The following is a 23,272-nucleotide window of genomic DNA, read 5'->3' on the forward strand; positions in this document are numbered from 1 at the left end:
GCTCCCAGGGGCTCAGCTTTGGATTTGGACATGCCTCTGCATGTAGGTTGCAGGAGGGCGTCTGTTCTTCGCTCAGACAGGACGGGGTTAAAGGAGCTGCTGATTCAGCGGCTCTGACTTATCCAGGCCGGCGGGGGGGGGGGGGGGGCGGTGGAGGGGCACGGAGTACAGGGCGGGCCTGCGGCAGCAGAGGCCAACATGACGTTGCACCAGCCTGAGGCACGCCGTGCGTTCTTCTGGGGAAGTTGTCCTTGGATCCCGGGACCCTGGCAGTGGCGGGCTGCACAGGCTCCCTGGAAGTGGGGTGTGGATAGTGACCTGTGCTCGCACACAGGCTTCTTGGTGGCAGCAGCAGCATCCTTAGCGTCTCATGCCCGTCTCTTGGGCCAGCGCTTTTAGCCACGGCTCGCGCCCGTCTCTGGAGTTCCTTTAAGCAGCGCTCTTAATCCCCTCTCCTCACGCAGCAGGAAACAAAGAGGGAAGAAAAAGTCTCTTGCCTCTTCGGGAGCTCTAGACTTTTCCCCGGACTCCTTGCCGGCTAGCTGGGGCGCACTAACCCCCTGCAGGCTGTGTTCATGCCGCCAATCCCAGTCCTCTCCTGGCACTCCAACCGAAGCCGGAGCCTCAACTCCCAGCCCCGCCCTCCCTGGAGGGTGAGCGGACAAGCCTCTCAGGCTGGTGAGTGCCGGTCAGCACCGATCCTCTGTGCAGGGATCTCTGAGCTTTGCCCTCCGCACCCCTGTTGCTGGGCTCTCCTCCGCGGCCCCCGAAGCTTTCCCCCTGAGCCACCCGCAGTCTCCGCCCTCGAAGGGGCTCCTAGTGTGTGGAAACCTTTCCTCCTTCTCTGCTCCCTCCCGCTGGTGCAGGTCCCGTCCCTATCTTTTTGTCTCTGTTTATTCTTTTTTCTTTTGCCCAGTTACGTGGGGGGTGTCTTGCCTTTTGGGAGGTGTGAGGTCTTCTGCCAGCGTTCAGTAGGTGTTCTGTAGGAGTTGTTCCACGTGTAGATGTATTTCTGGGGTATATGTGGGGAGGAAGGTGATCTCCGTGTCTTACTCTTCCGCCATCTTCCCGGCCCTTTATGTTTTTTTCCTACATTTCCTATTGTGAAAGTTTTTCTTAAAAGAAAGGAAAAAGCAGTGAATTAGTAAATAAACTCTAGCACTCACTGCAGAATGAGGGTTCTGGAGAGCTGGTATAGCCTACAGGATTAATGGAAAGTGTCAGGGGTACAATCCTGGGAAAGTAATTTAAAAATACAAGTTAAGAGTTGTAAATGAGTGAAATTATCTAAAATAAGAAAATAGTCATGAATTTTTTTTGTAATGCTATTTCTACAAGTAGAAAACCAAAAAAACTAAATATACAACAATATAGGAATTTTTAAGGAAATAATATCAACATGATAAATCTGTAAGAAATGTAGCAACATAAAAATATTCTTGGCCATTATAACATTGAGTAAAGATATTTTCAAAACTATTTAGCATTGGTTACAACTTCATAAAACCTACACAGAAAAATAGCAAGTTTAGTTTAAGATGGCCCCCAACGTGTGCTCCCCCTTGTGTCTTCTCCTTTTTTTTTTTTTTTTTTGCGGTACGCGGGCCTCTCACTGTTGTGGCCTCTCCCGTTGCGGAGCACAGGCTCTGGACGTGCAGGCTCAGCGGGCATGGCTCATGGGCCCAGCTGCTCTGCGGCATGTGGTATCTTCCCGGACCAGGGCACGAACCCGCGTCCCCTGCATCGGCCGGCGGACTCTCAACCCCTGCGCCACCAGGGAAGCCCCCCTTTTTTCTTTTGTATTATATTTTCTGTCAGTAATTTAATGATTGTTATCCTTTAATACGTTTATTCTGAGCTGCTGCAATTTTTGCTTTGGAAGTAAGCAGGGCAAATTAAAATACATAGGCTGTATTGGAATAATGGATTATTTTTCATGGATAATAATATTGCTTCCCAAGATTCTCTTCCTTCATTCTTTCAACAAATATTTATTGAGGCGTGTATGTGCTAGGCACTATTCTATGTATGTATAGGAGACAAAAAATCCATGTCCCCGGGCTTCCCTGGTGGCGCAGTGGTTGAGAGTCTGCCTGCCGATGCAGGGGACACGGGTTCGTGCCCCGGTCCAGGAAGATCCCACATGCGGCGAAGCAGCTGGGCCCATGAGCCATGGCCGCTGAGCCTGCGCGTCTGGAGCCTGTGCTCTGCAACGGGAGAGGCCACAACAGTGAGAGGCCCGTGTACTGCAAAAAAAAAAAAAAAAAAAAAAAAAAAAAATCCCTGTCCTCTTGGGGTTTACCATTCTGGTGATTCTTTCAGTTCCAGCGTAAGTCTAGAAAAGCCAATTTAATGGACACGTTTCCTGCTATCTGCTAGTCTACCATTCTGACTATCTTGATGGATGCATTTGGATTAATTACCCTTAATAAAAAATGTATTTTACAAATATTGGTTTTAATTTATATAAAAGGAAAATTAATAATTTATATTCTTTGATTCTAAATAAAAGTAGATTGTCTAGTATGATACGCTCCTTGAACTGTAACATGGGCATATATCAAATTTGAGCTTTTATTGAAAATGATTATGTTTTGGTATTTATATGAGTGGAAACTCATGGCTGGGGCACTTCTTCTGTTTTAAGTAAGTAATTCTCAACCTGGTCTGTACATTAGAATCACTTTGGGAACTTAGAACAAAACAAAAAATATTGAAGATCAGGCCCCACCCTAAATCAGTTTATTCAGAATATGGGATAGAGGTGCTTTGGTTGTCAGATCTTTTTTTTTTTTTTTTTAATAAAAGCTCTCCAGATTATCCTCATGTACTTGTAGGATAGAGAATGTACAGCAGTAGTTCCCAAACTTTGCTACACATTGAATCTTTTAAACTTTTTTGAAGCTTGACTTTCGCTCCTGAACGTTCAGATTTAATTGGTACAAGGTGTGGTTTATATTTTATGATTTGTTTTTTAAAAAAGCTTCCTACGTGATTGTAATGTAAGCAAAGTTTGTGAACCATTGCAGTACAGTGTTAACAATTTCTCATTTTAATCACTAACGTGTTACTAGACTCCTTCAATTCTATAAATAATGAAGATCTAGAATATCCTGGTATGTTTTTCGTCCTGGGGAGGTGTCAGTGAACAAAACAAACAAAAATTCCTCTCCTTGTGGCACCACATTCTAGTGGCAAGAGGCAGATGAGAACCTGAATAAGTAAACTGAATAGTGTGTTAAAAGATGAAAGTTGCTATGGAGAAAATTAAATCAGCAAGGGGGATAGGAAGTGCTAGGGGTGGGGAGATTATTAGGAAAGGCCTCACCAAGATTAGGTGACTTGAGCAAACACTTGCAAGAGATAAGGAAACCAGTCCATGCAGATCATGTGTATATCCACGACAAGTAGTTGCAAAATCCTTGAGGTAGGATTCTTCCTGATATATTTGAGGTACATCAGGGAGCTGTATGCCTGGAGTGAAATGAGTCAGAAGAAAAATAGAAGGAAATGAGACCAGAAAGATTGGGGGGATGGAACAGATTTTGTCTGGCTTAGGTGTGTCTAGGTTGCTACTATGAGATAGGAAGAAGCCACTGGAAGATTTTGAGCAGAATTATGAATCTGAGTTATATTTTTAAAGGATTACTCTGGCTGCTGTCATAAAGGGGCTCAGAGCAGAAGCAGGGAGACTAATTAGGGGGCTACTGCAATGAACCAGGCAAGAAAAATAATTTGGCTTGGACTAGGTGACGGGTAGCAGAAAATACAAAATTTTTTAAAAAAGAGTAAGAGAGATTAATTCTGTATTTTGAAGGTTAGAGCCACCAATATTGACTGCCAGATTAGATATGGGGTATAAGAGAGAAGGAGACACCAGAGTTTTAGGCCTGAGTAATTGGAAAATGAAGTTAATAGGAAATAAGATGGGACAGACTGTAGAAAGATCCAGTTTTGAGGCGAAAGAGCACGACTTCAGTTTTGGATATGTTTATGTTTAGTATGCTTCAGACGTCGAAGTGGAGATGTTGAGTTGATTGTCAGTTATATGAAACTGAAGTTCAGGGGAAAGAGATCCTAAATGGAAATATAAATTTGGAAGTGTTCAGTACATAGATTGTACTTAAAGCTTTGAGAATGGTGATCACCAAGGTAATGAATATAAATAGAAAAAGAGGAGAGGTCCAAGAAAAGAGATCCCTGACCTTGGGCATTCCGTCATTAAGAAATTGAGAGGTGAGAAGGAATCGACAAAGGATACTGAGAATGAGCTGACAGTAAAGTGGGAGGAAAGTGTGGAGTCCAGGAGAGTGTGGAATCCTAGGAGCCAAATGAAAAAGTTCTTCCTACAGAGTAAGTGACCAGCATCAGATGCTATGATAGGTCAAGTAAGATGGGGCCTGAGAAATCTGTGGATAATTTTCTTGATAGTTGGATTAATCTTCCAAATGTCAGAAGTTTACTTTTCTGATTATTTCACATCTGTTTCAGTCTCTAAATGAGTGCTGATTTGGGAGAACAATGGAGTTAAGAGGACAGAATTTAGAAGGAAGGTGAATAATACCAGGGGAGGGATATATGTGTAAAAGGCCTTTAAGGGGCTAGCATTGTTCTATTTCTCCACCTGGGTGTTTGATTTACAGTTGTTTGTTAAATTGTGCGTGTATGTTTTATTCACTTTTTGGTGTATGTGTTAAATTTAGCAAAAAGAAGAAAAGTAAGTGGATGAGTTTAAACATAAATTAGCTTTTAAAGCATTATTGGTTACTACTTTTAACTTTGAAAGTTTTATTCTTCACATAGGAACATTGTAGAGATACAGAAAAATGTTCAATCCTCACAAATGCTTATATTCTAAAATCTTTTCTTGTTTTTCTTCTCTAAGCCCTTATGCAACTGGAATCTATTTTAAAGAAAATCATAAAAGAACGAAAAGGAAGGAACTTCAGTGAACATATTTTCATTGACTCCTTAGTACAGGGGGACCTTAATGACCAACAGGTGATGTAATTGTTAAATGTTTATCAAACAAAAGATAATCAGACATGTATAGAGTGTGCTTTTTATCCACTTTAATTAACCCAGACTCCCTCCTAGAATTCAATGGCTTTTTTCTTTTTTTTTTTTTTTTTTGTGGTACGCGGGCCTCTCACTGTTGTGGCCTCTCCTGTTGCGGAGCACAGGCTCCGGACGCGCAGGCTCAGCAGCCATGGCTCACGGGCCCAGCCGCTCCGCGGCATGTGGGATCTTCCTGGACCGGGGCACAAACCTGTGTCCCCTGCATCGGCAGGCGGACTCTCAACCACTGCGCCACCAGGGAAGCCCCTTTTTTCTTTTTTATTGTACATCATCCAGAAATAGTATTTAGTATTTAGTCTCCTGTTATTTAGTTCTTTGAAGCAACTATATAGTATTTAATATTTGAGTAAGCAAATATCGAACCAAAGTTCTCTGACTGTAAAAGAGGAGGACTTGGATAAGCCTGTACTGACTAAGGCTGCTCTGCCTACATTACCAGGTGTGGCAGCTTGGCTTGTTCCCAGTGTGTCTGTCACCCCGGCACACCACTGGGATATTGTGTGTTTGTGGTGTTGTCAGGCAAAGGACAGGAGTGGAGCTGTTACTGCCACACCTACCTCTTCAGTGTAGGAATCTTCTGCCCTACTCTATGCATGCAAGTGCTCATAGACAAAAGCGGTTTTCTGGGTGTGTGTGGGTGCAGAAATTATATCAGGATCCAGGACAGTGGCAGGCTCTTCACTGTTCCTGAGTCTTCGTTCTGCTCTAGGCCAAGCTAGAACAATAGCACTGAACCAGTTTGTTTGATGTATCATGAGCCAGTAATATTACTGGGTAAGTGTTCACTGTATCAAAAATGCAGTGCAGTGTTTCGGTTGGTTTTTTTATTATATAGATTTTCTTTAAGTGAAAACCTCATAAAGAAATAACATGTTTTCCCTTTCCTTAACTCCCATTTTGTATTCTAGGTGATTTTACTAGGGCCTAATATAGGCCACCTTACATTTCACACTTTCTAAACTTAGTTTTGTTTCCTAGATCCTAGAAGACAGTATGATATTTTCTCTGGCCAGTTGCATAATAACTGCAAAATGTAAGTATAAATTGATTTCTGTTTGAGATAGGTTATAAAATATACAAGGATAAAGCTATTCTAAAATAAAGGAAACACTGTTTGCAAGACCTCTTTATAATTTCCCTTCGTTCTTTTTTTATTCTTGTTTGAAAGGCTTGATTCACACAGGCACCTTTTTTTTTTTTTTTAAACCCCAGATGCTCTGTGCCACCTCTGAACATTGCCATAAATTTCTTGACACAGTTTATGGATTGTGAATTCTAGTTAGTGCCTTTAAAATGAACTGCTGTTGACACCTTTCCAGCCAGAGCTGTGAGCTTTTCAATTTCCTGCTGTGGCTTTTCACTTTGTCTTCAATCTAGTCTGCTATTATTAAGACCTACCAGCAGAGGATATAGGCCACAGAAATCATGATTTAAAAAGAACTCTTCTCTTGGTGGAATTGAAGGTGATTATTATTTAAAATTCTAAAATGGGTGATATATTTCTAGTTTCCTTTCTGGTTTTTAGTTTATCAGACTACCATTTGTTTATACAGTATTTGTAAAAATTTGTATATCCATAAAAATATACTGACATAAAATGCTAAAGGAGATATTAAAACATCAGTTTAAAATCTAAAGAATTTATGTTAACTTGAAGGATTTCACTCACAACTCTTTCAGTTTAAGAAAATTTTAAAAAGGATGAGTATAAATGTAAACTTCCTGTATTTCTTCTCTGTAAAATTTTTGATATCTAGACATGTCCAGATATTATAGATTAAATGGAATTTAGGTAAGCATGTGTCAGATATAATGTATCAAACCTTTTAAATACTTGTTTAAAAATTTATTACATTAAAATATATCTTTGCTGAAGACCTTCAAAAAATCTGAATCATTTATACTCTGGATACCATAAAAAGTGACCATTTCCAAGGTTGATTTAATATTTTAATCTTTTTTGCAGTTTCTAGGGGGAATTTTCAGAGTATTGCTATTTCTTTGCATGTGGGTTGGTTATTTTTTAAGGCACCTCTGAAATTTTGAGAGTCAAGATCGGCAGGAAACCTTAATTAAAGTCCCTCCTCTGCGACTTAGCAAGTCTTAGCCTAGAGCAAGATACTGAACTCTGCATTTCTTTCCTTTTCTAAAATAAGGGTGACCTCCAAGGTATCTTTCAACTATAAAATGGTGTCTTGATTCAATAGTATAATTAAAGAACACTAAGTGGCTTAAAATCCCATTTTAAAGCTATCCCCTCTGTCATACTCTTTAATAGAGTTGTACAAAAGAACCAATGTTTGAGGTTATTAAGTGTATACAGTTAAATTAATTTTAAGTGATAATCTAGTCAATCAGTGTATATGAGTGCCTACTGTATGCAAATACTTGTGCTAAATCTTTCAATATTATATATTACTACATATTGTTGTAAAATTGCATACATGTACATATTGTACACTGTCCACATAAGTTTTCATATCACTTGTGAAATAGAAATTCTGCAGTTCACTCAAAAGCCATAATAAAGAAACATATGTAGGAAAAAGTTAAAGTCCGCTACTCCTATGTGTTTTATGAACTCTGGGTGTGAGTAATATCGAAATAATTGAGCATGAGGTAGCTGTTGATTTTATTGATAATATTTAGTGCAGAAAGTGAATTACGTATTTTCCAGGCATTGGAATTGGATGATAAGTGACTTAGGCGAACATTTAAAAAAATTAACTTTGAGATAAATTTAAGCCAGCCCTTTAGCTCAGGAAAGAGATAATTAATAAGCAGAAGTAGAAATTATTAAATGCATTTTAAGAAGTACTTGACATAGAAAATGTAGAGCTGTACATAGAGTCATATCAAGCATAGTCTAGGGAAAGAGATATTATGTGTCTGGATGGTTCCATTTGAACAGTTGTAATCCCAGTGGATTCCTAAAGGGAATATAACTACTATTTCCTCTGTTTTATGTTCATCATGTAATTAATTTTCTTACCTTTTGATTTCCCCAGTGATTATAATCCATAGCCATTTTAAGCAAAAGTAAGCCATAAGCTAGTGATCTTCCAGTGTTGATGTTCATCAAAGTAATTGTGGTATTTGTTAGAAATATAGAACCCTGGACCACACCCTAAACCTACTGAGTCAGGATCTGTGGATGGTGGGGTTGTGCCATCAGCAACCTCCCAGAAGAGTTTTGAGAACCACTGTCCTAAGCAATAATCGGTCTCAGTTCTTGAACCAGTGTATCTACCTTTACAAGTAAAAATTTAGAGTAATGATTTGTAGGTAAATCTCCTGCTACTTTGATTTGTATGAATCATTTAATTAAAGCTCCTGAGGAAATTGATAAATCAATTTTTTTTTTTTTTTTTTTTTGCGGTACACGGGCCTCTCACTGTTGTGGCCTCTCCCGTTGCGGAGCACAGGCTCCGGACGCGCAGGCCCATCGGCCATGGCTCACGGTCCCAGCCGCTCCGCGGCATGTGGGATCTTCCCGAACCGGGGCACGAACCCGTGTCCCCTGCGTCTGCAGGCGGACTCCTAACCACTGCGCCACCAGGGAAGCCCAGATAAATCAATTTTTTGATTTTACAAGGTCGATTGAACCAAACAGTTCATCACAGTTACCAACATTTAACACTTCCCCAGATGTGAAGTTTATTTATTATCATTACTATTTTATCTAAGGTAAAATGTATTAAGTGCCTTTGATTACTTGCCAGTTTTAAGAAAGAAATCTAGATTTCACTATCTCTTTTTGGGAATATTCTGTAAATATTCATGTTCTGTTCAATGAAGTACAAATCTTGTGAACAGTCTTGTTTTATCTTTTGGTAGCATTTATGTATCTTTTGTATCAGAAAAAAGGAAAATACCAAAAAATTATAAATTTGTTTCTTATTCTGCACCCAAACTATGAATTAGCTGCTTTCATTGTTATTAATATAAATTTTCGCTTAGTGTGTACCTGGGCAGTCTGTTTTTTAACCACCTATGAAGAAGTTCAGAAAAAACTACATGAAGAGATAGACCAAGTTTTTGGGAAGGGACCTGTAACTCCAGAGAACATTGAGGAGCTCAGGTAAGAACACAATAAGAGGAAAGAGGAGATCATTAAAGGGTAAATTTGAGTTGGTTTATCTAATTTAAAGCTAATGCTAATATCTAGGAAAGCTATATATTTTTACAGAACTTAAAGTATTTACATACAGATTTTAATGGATAACTTAACTTGCTTTTTAAAATCTTAAGGTACTTTTGGGAAACCTTTACATGAGCCTGTATAAAATAGTATCAGTGGGCTTCCCTGGTGGCACAGTGGTTGAGAGTCCTCCTGCCAATGCAGGGGACACGGGTTCGTGCCCCGGTACAGGAGGATCCCACATGCCCTGGAGCGGCTGGGCCCATGAGCCATGGCCGCTGAGCCTGTGCGTCCGGAGCCTGTGCTCCGCAGCGGGAGAGGCCACAACAGTGAGAGGCCCACATACCGCAAAAAAAAAAAAATTAGTATCAGTGATATCTAATAAGTGGAACATCCACACCTTGTTGGTACAAATGCAGGATGGTACAGTTCTGTTAGAAAACAATGTGGCAGGATCTTATGAAGTTAAACATACCATATGACTCAGCAGTTCTCCTAGGCATTTACCCGAGAGAAATGAAAACATATGTCAGACAGAGACCTGTATGCAAACATTTATAGTAATACTATTTATGATAGCAAAAACTGGAAGTAGTCCAAATGTTCATCAACTGGTAAATAGATAAATTGTGTTATATATATACAAGGAAATGTTACCAAGTAACGAAAAGTAACACAATATCAATACACACAACAACACGGATAAATCTCTTTATGCTAAGTAAAAAAAAAAATCAAACACAAAAACTGCCTACAATACGTTTTATTTAGGTGAAATTCTAGAAAAAGCAAAACTATTGTGATAGAAAGTAGATCAGTGGTTATCTGGGGCCAGAAATGGGGAGGGGATCAATTACAAAGGATCATGAGGAAAGTTTTTTAGGGTGAGGGAAATGCTCTGTATCTTTCTTGTGGTTATGTTCACACAATTATATACTATTACTAAAATTCATCAAACTGTACAGGTAAAATAGATACTTTTTTTTTTTTGCGGTACGCGGGCTTCTCACTGTGTGGCCTCTCCCGTTGCGGAGCACAGGCTCCGGGCGCGCAGGCTCAGCGGCCATGGCTCACGGGCCTAGCCACTCCGCGGCGTGTGGGATCTTCCCGGACCGGGACACGAACCCGTGTCCCCTGCATCGGCAAGCGGACTCTCAACCACTGCGCCACCAGGGTAGCCCCTAGATACTTTTTTTTATATGTAAGTGATACCTTAATTAAAAAGATTTTTAAAAATAACAGCTGTGACTTCTTAGGGGGTTGGAAGTCTGAGACTGGGTAGCAAGCACCCTTACCTTGGATCATCTTTCAACTATAGAAAAGAAGATAGGGATACAGCCATTGGAAAGAACTCGAAGCTATGGGTTTCACAGGGAGACTTTTGTTACCAATTCTTTAAAATGTAGGACGCTTTATTACAATTTTAAAAGTAATACATACTTGTTTTTTTAATTTATTTTTTAAATTTTTTAACATTTATTGGAGTATAATTGCTTTACAATGGTGTGTTAGTTTCTGCTTTATAACAGAGTGAATCAGCTATACATATATCCCCATATCTCTTCCCTTTACATCTCCCTCCCTCCCACATACTTGTTTTTTGACGTTTTTATAATACAGAAGTGTATGAAGTGGAAGGTGAATGTCCTTTGTAAAAGAGATAATAATTGTTAACTATCTGTATTGTTTTTCCAGACTTTTTCTATGCATATATACATATGTATTTAACACAAAAAAATTAAAACCATTTAAAAATACAAAACATGTAACTCTTCTGTAAATTCCATTTTTTCTCTAAGTGTGCTGTGGGCAGTGTTCCTATACGTAGTAACTCCACATCCAGTCAGTGACTAAGTTCTGTTGATTTTGCTTTCCAAATAACATTTAGTTGGAAGTTTCGTTTTAGTTCTTTCCATTGCCCCCACTGCCTAGAGCACCATCAACTTGTCTGGGATATTTCAACAGCCTTGGATTTGCTTCCCTCCTATGCATTCTCCAGATTGCTGTTGGAGCCTGTGACTGTACACTGTAATCGCTTCAACTACTTTAAAAATACACATAACCTGTGACCAATCCCAAACCAACAATCTCTTGGCATCAGAAATTTTCAGAAGCTTCTCAGGTGATTCTAATGTGTAGCCAAAGTTGAGAATCACTGTGCTAGTCATCTTTCTATATCTGGGGAGTCATATCTGATCAGACTCCCCGACTTAACATCCTTCAGTGACTTCTGGTTGCCCTTAAGATAAAATTTAAACTCACCAGCTTAGCTTATAAGGCATTTCAGGAGCTAGGCCTTGCATTCCTCTCCCACCTTATCTCATTACTTGTGTCTCTTCATACCCTTGGATTCAGCTGTATCGAAATTCTTTTGTTTCTTCAAATGTAAAGCACTCTTTTTTATCTTCTGGCTTTTGTCGAGATTCTCTCTTCCTCCCTTCTCTAGCTAACTCCAGTTTTTTCTGCAGGTCTCAGCCTAAGTGTTTATTTCTCTGCAAAGTCCTTTCTCTAGTTAGGTGCTCTTGCCATGTGTCCCCTAACACCCTGAACTTCCTTTATCATAACAGTTACTGTGCCCTTTTTTTTTTTTTACTTCTTTTACTTTATGGCCACAGAGGAAGTAGAGGTTAAAGAGAGGCTGGAGAGAACTATTATAAAATTCCAATTAATATCATCAGATAATTTGTGAGCTGTTGTATTTACTGAAACCAGAACAGAACAATCAGAGAAATTTCTGGAATGGAGCAACTCCACTAGTAATTTCAAAGCCTTCCTGACTATAGCACCCTAAATAAGAAGCCGTGTTTCTAGGAATACGCTCAACTGGTTGTGCAGAAGAGCCATGTTAAACTAAACTGAGGAGATCTGACATTGACTTCTTTGCCATCCATCATTTTTAATCAACTTTATTGAAGTATAATTTACATATGATAAACTACATTTATTTTATACTCTGCCTTTTTTTCTTTGTATTTACGTTTTTAATATACTGTGGCTTTTTAATTGTTCATTCTTGATGTCCCTTCCTCCGTCCCTTCCCCTGCCAAGTAGACTTTGAAATTCTTTGAGGGTATCTGTCTTGTTCACTGTTGTAGCTCAATATCTAATGCAGTGCTTCTAATGTAGTAGGTACCCAAAAAATATTTGTTCAAAGAGGAAAGGATGTTTCCTCTTGTTTTTGTTGCTTTTAGAAATTACAAAAATCAGCATTCCTATGCTTACATCTTTGCTGATATTTCTGATTGTTTCTATTAATAAGGTTCAACTGGCATTTACTATGGATCCAACTCGTTATTTTTAATGGATGCATAGTATTGCATTGTATGAGATTATTATTTAAGAGTATATGCAATAGTGTAGTGTTTACGATTAGGGGCTATGGAGTAACAGACTTGGGTTTGAATCCTACCAATACCACTTACCTGCAGTACACTTTTAAACAATTGCCTCATTTTTAAAATCTGTAAAATTAAAAACTAATAGCATCCATGAGCTTCTTATAAGGATTAAATGAGATACTGCATAGAAAGTAACAGAACTGGCTCATAGCAAGATTTCAATACATTTTAACTTTTATTCTCATTGGGAGGCACACTTCATATTTTCATATATATTGCCAAGTTATCCTTCAGAAAGGTTGTACCAATTTATACTTCCACCAACTGAATATGAATGTCCTTTTCCTTATTTTTTGTTAGTGTTTGTCTGTGACAGTACTCTTGTTCATCTTTGCTAATCTGGCAGGTAAAAAAATTCGCTTTGATTGGCAATCTTTCCATTGTTAATGAGGTTGAGTATCATTTCTTAGGTTTCCAGGCCATTTGCATTTTTTCTTTGTTTTTGTGGTTTGCTTTTTATATTTTCTGTCCATATTTCTATTGGGGTATTTGATCATTTTAATTATGAATTTTTAAAGAGCTTTGATGCGTTAAGGATATATTTACTGTAAATATTTTTCCTTCTTAGCTTTTAATTTTACTTATGATGATTGCAAGTATGAAAAAAAAACTTCCATAGTCATATCATTCAATATTTGTGTTTTTCTTTATGGTATCCTTCATTGTTTCAGTATTTTTATAATTTTTAAGTAGAAAAGTCTTTTATTAAAATTTTTATTAAATCCTTTATTAAAAATAAAAGACGCTGGGGGCTTCCCTGGTGGCGCAGTGGTTGAGAGTCCGCCTGCTGATGCAGGGGACATGGGTTTGTGCCCCGGTCCGGGAAGATCCCACATGCTGCGGAGCAGCTAGGCCCGTGAGCCATGGCCGCTGAGCCTGCGCTCTGCAACGGGAGAGGCCACAACAGTAAGAGGCCCGCGTACCGCAAAGAAAAAAAAAAAAGGCGTTTCTACTCAAAAATTTTAAAAATATTGTTTCGAGTTTTCTTCTGGTACTTTTAAAGTTGTTTTTATTTGTTTAAATCCTTACTCAACCTGGACTTTATATACGTCTAATATATAATGTATTTTAAGCAAATAAGAATTATGATATGACTATTTCAAATTAGGAAGGTTATGAAAATTGTTGAATGACACTTTAAAATGTATATACATTTCAAACTGCCTCTCCCAAAATAAAGATCTTCAAAAACAAATTTTTTTAAACAGGTATTGTCGGCAAGTACTTTGTGAAACTGTTCGGACTGCCACACTGACGCCAGTTTCTGCCCGGCTTCAAGATATTGAAGGAAAAATTGACAAATTTATCATTCCTAGGGAGGTAGGAAACATTTGGTATACTTAACCCATTCAGTTATTCTTTTCAACTCTGTTAGTGTGTGTTTTTAAATTTTATTGTTTAAAGTGTCCAAAAAATGTTGCCTATTATTAAATCAAAGACACGTGTTTTAAATGACAAAATACTATGTGCTTGTTTTAAAGTTCAAACAATATAAAAGAAAGGCTCATTTCTCCACACGTACTACTGTGAATAGTTTAGTGTTTATTTTGTAGGTCTTTTTCTGTATATATGTATTACTCTGTGTGTATATACATGTATACGTATGTATTTTTAAAACCAAATTCATATGTGAAAGAGTACTCTGTGTATTCTTTAATTTTCTTTTATTGAGTGTACCATGGCAATCGATACAACTGGCACTTACTGTGGATCCAACTCGTTATTTTTAATGGACGCATAGTATTGCATTGTATGAATGTACCGTAATTTATTTAAGCAGTCCCCATTGATGGAAATTTAGATTGACGTTAATTTTTTTCATTTTTACAAATTGTATACTTGTACTGGTATTGCGAGAGCCTTAGAAAAGGAGTTTGGGGGCCAAACAGCACATGTGTGTAAAATTTAAATTGCCCTCTACAAGGCAGTTTATACTTTGAGCAACAGTGTATGAGAATGTTTTTCCTTTCCATATTCTTACCACATCTGGATTTATGACTCTTATATGAAAAATTGTCTCTTAATTTACTTTCCCCTGATCATTGGAGAGATTGAACAGCTTTCCATATATATATTAACAGTTTGTATTTCCTTTAACTTCTTTCTAGTGAGTTTATATGTCTTTTTGTATATTATACATATTAATTCTGTCACTTATATGGCAAATTTTTTTTCCTGTCTTATTTATCTTCTGCTTGTTTTATGGTGTGTTTTTTGTTTTATTTTTACTGGATACAGGTTTTAAATTTTCATGTAGTGAAGTTTGTTATTCCTTTATGGCTTCGATATTTTGTGACATGCTCATCCTTCCCACTGTGAGATCACCAAAATAATGGCCTGTGTTTTCTTCTATTATTTTATTTTTTATTTTTTATTCACTATCTATATTAAAAGAGCATTTAGATAAGTTGGCTTTCTGGGCATCATTTTGTCTCTGTTAGACCTTGAATAACTAGAGTAATTTTTTTTTGCAGACCCTTGTCCTTTATGCCCTTGGAGTGGTGCTTCAGGATCCCAGTACTTGGCCATCACCATACAAGTATGAAATTTCTGTCATTGTCTTTGCAATTATTGATTTTTATGTATTTGCAAGTTTTGTGTTCCTTTTTAAGTTTTGAGGAGAAAATTCAATATGTAACAAGCATACAACAAAAGAAAGCCACTGCCTTCCCTGTGTATCTTCTGCTCACTGCTTTTTCTTTCATGAATCTACTGTCTGCTACCCTTTGTCTCTCCTATTACCACTTCTATCCTAAGATCTATTTAATTACTTAATCTCTACAATTATTCTTTAATTTCAATGGTATTTTGGAGTTATTTTACTGATAAGTGGGTATTTTTAAATTAATTACTTAATTTTATTTTTGGCTGTGTTGGGTCTTTGTTGCTGCACACGCGCTTTCTCTAGTTATGGCGAGTGGGTCTACTCTTTGTTCTGGTGCGCGGGCTTCTCATTACACTAGTTTCTCTTGTTGTAGAGCATGGGCTCTAGGCATGTGGGCTTCAGTAGTTGTGACACGTGAGCTCAGTAGTTGTGCCTTGTGGGTTCTAGAGTGCAGGCTCAGTAGTTGTGGTGCACAGGCTTAGTTGCTCTGCAGCATGTGGGATCTTCCCGTACCAGGTCTCGAACCCATGTCCCCTGCAATGGCAGGCGGATTCTCAACCACTGCACCACCAGGGAAGCCCTGGTAAGTGGGTATTGGTTGTGCAGTTTCTTTATTTTCCTTCTTTTGGTCTCAATTATTAAGCTCTTTTAGTCGAATGCAGAAAATAGGTGTTGTGTGTATATTGTTATGTGTGAGAACAGCAAGGGAGGGAAATGGTGAAGAATAAAGTTGATATTGTTTGCCTCTTAGGTAGGCATCTGGTAAATCCACCTTAAAGAAATGGGTTAAGATTTACTGCCCTGAAGAAGGTTATTCATTGAGTTGATTGGGACTAAAAGCTGTGTGAAATGCAGGGGACAGAGTTGATGGCATGGTTGAAGTACTAGAAAAACCTACTTCTGGAATATAAGGATGGGACATTTTCAGTGTTCCTATCATTTTAGTTTTTAATATTACAGTGACATTAAAGGAGAATCTATTAATAAATGAAATAGCAGTCCTTCAAAATCTTCTGTAAAAATGAAGTAAATTTTATATTCCAAGGGGCTTTTGTAGCAAAATTAAAGATATACATTGGTTTAAAAAAAGTATGCTTATAATTATAAAAAATGAAAATTTCAAATTTTAAAACCTTAAAAAAATTTCATGTGGAAAAATGCCAAGTTTTTGATAAACTTTAGGTGTAATGCGAAAAGCATAAGAACTTTGCTGGAACTTTTGACACTATTCCTATCCTCAGAGCACTCAGAGAATCTAGATTACAGATTGAAAATACTGAAAGGAATATCTGCTAAAATGTGGAAATCATTTTTACGAATCAATTGCAGTCAAATTTAAGAAATATTATTAATAATGTTGTATACCAAGGAAAAGCTTTCTTAGGTTGTGCAGCTCATCACCCATCCCTTGTGAAAAGTCCATAGATTCATTTGTGTCAGCACCTTGAGAGGATCCTTGAGAGACTAATTCACAGTAGCAAAAATGTTCGTAGACTGAGATAGACCCTGTAGAGGTAATTGATTAATTATAGTTTAAATGTGTCACACAGAGGAAGATGAAGAGGTTGACTTTTTTCACTATATTTAATGCTCTTGAGGTCAACAGAGGATGTTGCATATCTTTTTATGGCTGAGTAGTATTCTATCTTATGGATGTGCAGGGTTTGTTCAACTTTACCCCACTGAAGGACATTTGGTTTGTTTGCAGTATTTTGCTTTTAGGAGTAAAGCTGTTATAAACATCTGTGTACAAGTTTGTTTGTTTGTTTTTTTTTTTTTTTTTGCTGGTATGCGGGCCTCTCACTGTTGTGGCGTCTCCTGTTGCGGAGCACAGGCTCCGGAAGCGCAGGCTCAGCGGCCATGGCTCACGGGCCCAGACGCTCCACGGCATGTGGGATCCTCCCGGACCGGGGCACGAACCCGTGTCCCCTGCATCGGCAGGCGGACTCTCAACCACTGTGCCACCAGGGAAGCCCTGTGTACAAGTTTTGTGTGAACATAGGGTTTCATTTTTTAGGATAAATGCCCAAGAGTACGATTGCTGGGTTATGTGGTTAGTGCATATTTAATTTTGCAAGAAACTGCCAGGCTATTTTTCTCAGATTCTTAGCAGCTGTGTTTTGAGAGATTCAGCTTCTCTGCAGCCTCAATAGCATTAACTATTGTCACTATTTTTTATTTTAATTGTTTTAATAGGTATGTGGTGATATTTCATTGTGGTTTTTATAAGTTTTTTTTGAGTGAGTAGCTGACATTACCTTATTCTCCCTATAGAAAAATGTCTAGATATGATTTATTTACAGAAATAAATGCATGGAAATACATTATTATTGTATTGGCAGTATCTCAGAGGAAGAAACCCTGGGTCAAATTCTATGACTTAAATGGATCATAATGTAAATATTACTCTATACCAAATAATGAAATATTATCAACTTTAAAAAAACAGACTGAAATAGAATTCTCAACTGAAAAGAATGAAGACATGACTTCCCTGGTGGCACAGTGGTTAAGAATCCGCCTGCCAATGCACAGGACATGGGTTCGATCCCTGGTCCAGGAAGATCCCATTTGCCATGGAGCAACTAAGCCTGTGTGCCACAACTACTGAGCCTGTGCTCTAGAGCCCGCGAGCCACAACTAGTGAAGCCACGTGCTGCAACTACTGAAGCCTGCGTGCCTAGAGCCCATGCTCCGCAACAAGAGAAGCCACTGCAATGAGAAGCCTGCGCACTGCAACAGAGAGTAGCTGCCACTCGCTGCAAGTAGAGAAAGCCCACATGCAGCAAGGAAGACCCAATGCAGCCAAAAATAAATAAATAAAATCAAAAAAAAAAAAAAAGAATGAAGACAAACATTCAGAAACCTCAGTATGGACTGGGACCAAGATAGTGACATAGCAGGCTTCTGAATTTCCTTCCTCACACAGATGCATTGAATGTACAGCTACACATGGAGCAATTCCCTCTGAGAAAAATCCAGGAGCTAGCTGAGTGACTCCTACACATTGAGCAAATGAGAAAATACCCACATTGAAACAGGTAGAAAAGAATGAGACACATTCTTGCCATAAACCCCACCCCCAGCCCAGTGCCATACAGTCAGGAGGGAACCCCCAAGTCCCAGCTTCTCCCTGCGGATTGAAGGCTTTGGACCACACATTTAGTGCCCTGGCTTTAAAGACTCCCACCTGAGGAGTGGGCTCCTAAAACATCTACCTCCGAAAGCCATCTGGGCTTGCATTCATGAGTCCCACAGGACTGTAGCAAACAAAAGAAGCAGTTCTTAATGGGAGCATAGCGTGAGCAGAAGCATTCATCATGGCTGTCCCCATAGGGTTCAGCATAGAGGGAACAGGAAAAAATACCTGTCTCCCAGTCTTTCTCTGAAGGAGGTTGACTACCTACTTTACAAGCTGCTGCCTGAAGGTCTAGCTTCTAATTGGCATGCGTCTGGGTATACTGGCTGTGATCCTCCCCGGACCCTGGGGGAGTCAGTGGACACACCTCCACCCTTCTCCTTCTGGTTCACTCCAACAATAAAACCAGGTCGCCAGCATCTCCCTTGCACAGACATCTAGTGTCCCAACTTTTATGGCTGCCATGCAAGGGAGGGATATGCCCTAAATCTCATAGCTCTGATAGCTAGTACATCTTGCATTCATAAGTCCTACGGGACTATAGCAAACAAAGAAGCATATGTTAATGGGCATGGAGGTATTTGTGGTTAGCACCCACCTTTCAGTGCAGAGGGAGCAGGCAAAAATGCCCATCTCCCAGTCTTTCTCTGGAAGGAGTTTGACTACATACCTCACAAGCTGTTGGCTGAGGGTCTGGCTTCTAATTACCACCATCCAGGTGTTGACTGTGATCTTCTGGACCCCAGAAGAGCTGATGGGTACTTTCCTCACCTTCTCCCCCCAACTTTACGCCAACAATAAATCCAGCTTGCAAGTATCTCCCAGGAAGGAGCTTGTCCACACATCTAGCAGTCCAGCTTTTATATCTGCCACCTAAGGGACAGGCCCCCATCACCCAGCTGTGATAGCTTATGGGACTTGCATTTACAAGTTCCACAAGGTTATAGTAAAGAAACAAACAGTTTTTAAATGGGTGCAGGAACACCCCCTGTGGCTATACACCCAGGCTCAGCACAGAGGGAGCAGATAAAAACGTACATCTCCCAGTTTCTCCTTGGAAGCAGTTTGACTACATACATCCTTACCTGTTGCCTGGCAGTCCATCTTCTTATCAGCCTGTGTATAGGTGCTGACTGTGATCCTCTCCTTTTGGACACTGACAGGTCATGACATACCCTCAACTACTGGGAGCAACTGTGAACAAAGACAGCAGGTTAGACAATCACAGATGTTTAAGAGGCAACCAGGAAGTCAGGCTAGGCTAATTAATGAGCTTCATCTCCTACACAAGACTGTGACAGCAGTCTATTTTACTAGATAAAATAGTCTGCTGTAAAGTGATGACACTGGAGAAAGACTGGAACAGCCATTGCTGGCTTTCCATGAAAAGCCATATGCCAAGGAATGTGGGCAAACATAGGAAGCTGGAACACACAAGGAAATGATTTCTACTCTAGAACCTCCAGAAAGAAGTGCAGCCCTGCTTACACCTTCATATTAGCCCGAGTGAAGAAGGAGCCCCCCAGGAAGGAATTCTGGAAGATACGCCCTTGGATCCTGACAGTGAGGCTTATGAAATGCCTTCTGAGGAACAATATCAGGACTATGAACCTTAAGCCTAAGAAAAATCTTTGCTTCCAGTTTCCTGAGATCTGCTGACAGATGTTCCATCCTGTACAAGTGCTCAGTTCCAAGATGCCCGGTAATAACATTTTCTCAGAGTTTTCACGTTGCATTATGAAGTAGAAAAATGTTTTATCTGATATAAAGAAACCAACACAAGGAGTCATGGAAAATGAAGAAACAGGGGACTATGTTCCAAACAAAAGAGCAAGATAAATTTCCAGAAACTGATCTTAATGAAATGGAGATAAGTGATGTACCTAATAAAAGAATTCAATATAATGGTCATAAAGATTGCTCACGAAGGTCAGGAGAGCAGTGCATGAACAAAATGATAATTTCAGTGAAGAGATAGAAAATATAAAAATGTACCAAACAGAAATCATAGAGCTTAAGAATACAGTAACTGGGGCTTCCCTGGTGGCGCAGTGGTTGAGAGTCCACCTGTCGATGCAGGGGACACGGGTTCGTGCCCTGGTCCGGGAAGATCCCACATGTTGCGGAGCGGCTAAGCCCGTGAGCCATGGCCGCTGAGCCTGTGCGTCCGGAGCCTGTGCTCCGCAACGGGAGAGGCCGCAACAGTGAGAGGCCCGTGTACCGCAAAAAAAAAAAAAAAATACAGTAACTGAATTGAAAAATTCATTACAAGGGTTTAACAGCAGATTAGATGAAGTGGAAGACAGGATCAGCAGATTTAAAGGCAGGGCAGTGGAATTCATCAGAGTTGCAAAAAGAAAAATGAAGAGTGAATATAGCTTAAGGGACTTATGGGATATCATCAGGTAGTCCAATATACACATTATAGTTGTCCAAGAAGGAGAAGAGAGAGAGAAAGGGACAAAGAAAGTATATTCAAAGAAATAATGGCTGAAAACTTCCCTGTCTGGGAAAAGAAACAGACATCCAGATCCAGGAAGCCTGAAGAGTACCAAAAAAGATGAATCTAAAGAGACACACACTGACACATATCATAATTAAATTGTCAGAAGTTAAAGACAAAGAGGGAATTTTAAAAGAAGCAAGAGAAAAGCAACATGTTATGTACAAGGGAACCCACATGAGACACTCAGCAGATTTTTCAACAGAAACCTTGCAGGCCAGAAGGGAGTGGGCTGATAAATCCAGAGTGCTAAGAGAAAAAAATTGCCAATCAAGAATACACTACCTGGCAAAATTGTCCTTCAGAATTGAAGGAGAGGTAAAGAGTCTCCTAGAAAAACAAAAGCTGAAATGTTAAAGGGAGTTATTCAAGCTCAAATGAAAGGATGCTAATTAGTGACATGAAAACATATAAAAGTATAAAATTCATTGGTAAAGGTAAATACATAGTTAATATGAATACTCAAATATTGTAATGGTCGTGGGTAAATCACTTATAACTGTAGTATAAAGGTTAAAATACAAAAGTATTTAAATGCAATAATTTATTAATGATACACTGTATAAAAAGATGTAAAATGTGACATTAGAAACATAAAATATTGGGGGAAATGTGAAAATGTAGAGCTTTTCAATGCATTTGAAATTAAGTTGTTATCAGATTAAAATAGACAGTTATAACCATAATATATTTTATGTAATCATCCTTGTAACCACAAAGCAAAACCTATATAGTAAATACACAGTGTATAAAGAGAAAGGACTCAAAGCATCCCACTGTAGAAAATCATGAAATCACAGAGGAAGAAAGGAACAAAGGAACTACAAAACTGCTGGAAAACAGTTCACCAAATGGCATTAGTACATCCATACCTATTAATAGTTTCTTTAAACATAAATGGACTAAATTTTCCGATCAAAATACATAGGGTGGGCTTCCCTGGTGGCGTAGTGGTTGAGAGTCTGCGTGCCGACGCAGGGGACACAGGTTCGTGCCCCGGTCCGGGAAGATCCCTCATGCCGCAGAGCGGCTGGGCCCGTGAGCCATGGCCGCTGAGCCTGCACGTCCGGAACCTGTGCTCCGCAACGGGAGAGGCCACAACAGTGAGAGGCCCGCGTACTGCCAAAAAAATCAAAAACAACAAAAAACAAAACAAAACTGTATGATCATCTCAGTAGATACAGAAAAAGCTTTTGCCAAAAGTAAATATCTTTTCATGATTAAAAACTCAACAAATTAGGTATAGAAGGAATGTGCTTCAACATAATAAAGGCCATATATTGACATGCCTATAGCTAACAGCATACTCAAGGGTGAAATGATGAAAGGTCTTCCTCTAAGATCAGGAACAAGACAAGGATACCCACTCTCACCACTTTCATTCAACATGATATTAGAAGTCCTAGCCAGAGCAATTAGGAAAGAAAAGGAAATAAAATCAGAAAGGCAGAAGTAAAATTGCCTTTACTTGGAGATGACATGATATTATACATAGATAACCTTAAAGATTCCACCAAAAACTGTTAGAATTAATAAATGAATTCAGTAAAGTTTCATGATTCAAAACCAATATAAAAAAGTCAGTTGCTTTTCTATACACTGACAACAAATTATCAGAAAGAAAAGTTAAGACAGCAATCCCATTTACAATAGCATCAAAAATAGTAAAATACTTAGGATTAAATTCAAATAGATGAAAGATCTGTACTCTGAAAACTAAAATATTGATGAAAATAATAGAAGAAGACCCAAATAAATAGAAAGATAATCTGTGTTCATGGATTGGAAGAATTAATATTGTTAAAATGTCCCTACTAGACAAAGCAATTTACAGATTCAGTACAATCCCTGTCCAAATCCGAATGTCAATTTTTATAGAAATAGAATAAACAATCCTTAAATTCACAGAACCACTAAAGACCCAGAATAGCCAAAGCAATCTTGAGAAAAATGAACAAAGCTGGAGGCATCACACTTCCTGATTTCAAACTATGTTACCAAGCTTTAGTAACCAAAACAACATGGTAGTGCACTTTAAATATATTACAGTTTTGCAGTTATAAATCAATAAAGCTGAAAAACTTTAGATTAAAAAATCCTTCAGCATTTGAGGCCAAATTATCTATTTTTCATTTTCATTTTATTTTTAATCCTTAAAATTGTGAGGTATTTCATAAAATAGTTGGACGTCTGTATGTCTTCTTTGGAGAAATGTCTATTTAAATCTTCTGCCCATTTTTTGATTGGGTTGTTTCTCTTTCTGATATTGAGCTGCATGAGCTGTTTGTATATTTTGGAGATTAATCCCTTGTTGGTCACATCATTTGCAAATATTTTCTTCCATTCTGTGGGTTGTCTTTTCATTTTGTTTATGGTTTCCTTTTTTCTGCAAAAGCTTTTAAGTTTA

General features: G+C 38.7%; 1 protein-coding gene across 1 annotated transcript in view; it reads left to right on the plus strand.

The window, feature by feature from the left end:
• The window catches only part of CYP20A1 (cytochrome P450 family 20 subfamily A member 1), a 77,569-nt gene that overhangs the window by 40,816 nt on the left and 13,481 nt on the right, over positions 1–23,272 (plus strand). The window contains exons 7-11 of the mRNA XM_079925403.1: positions 4,886–5,001; positions 6,058–6,112; positions 9,040–9,160; positions 13,827–13,938; positions 15,093–15,157. Coding sequence (XP_079781529.1) covers positions 4,886–5,001; positions 6,058–6,112; positions 9,040–9,160; positions 13,827–13,938; positions 15,093–15,157 — 469 coding nt within the window. The remainder of the gene's footprint in view (positions 1–4,885; positions 5,002–6,057; positions 6,113–9,039; positions 9,161–13,826; positions 13,939–15,092; positions 15,158–23,272) is intronic.

This window comes from Stenella coeruleoalba (genome assembly GCF_951394435.1).
Source record: "Stenella coeruleoalba genome assembly, chromosome: 6".
NCBI lineage: Eukaryota > Metazoa > Chordata > Mammalia > Artiodactyla > Delphinidae > Stenella > Stenella coeruleoalba.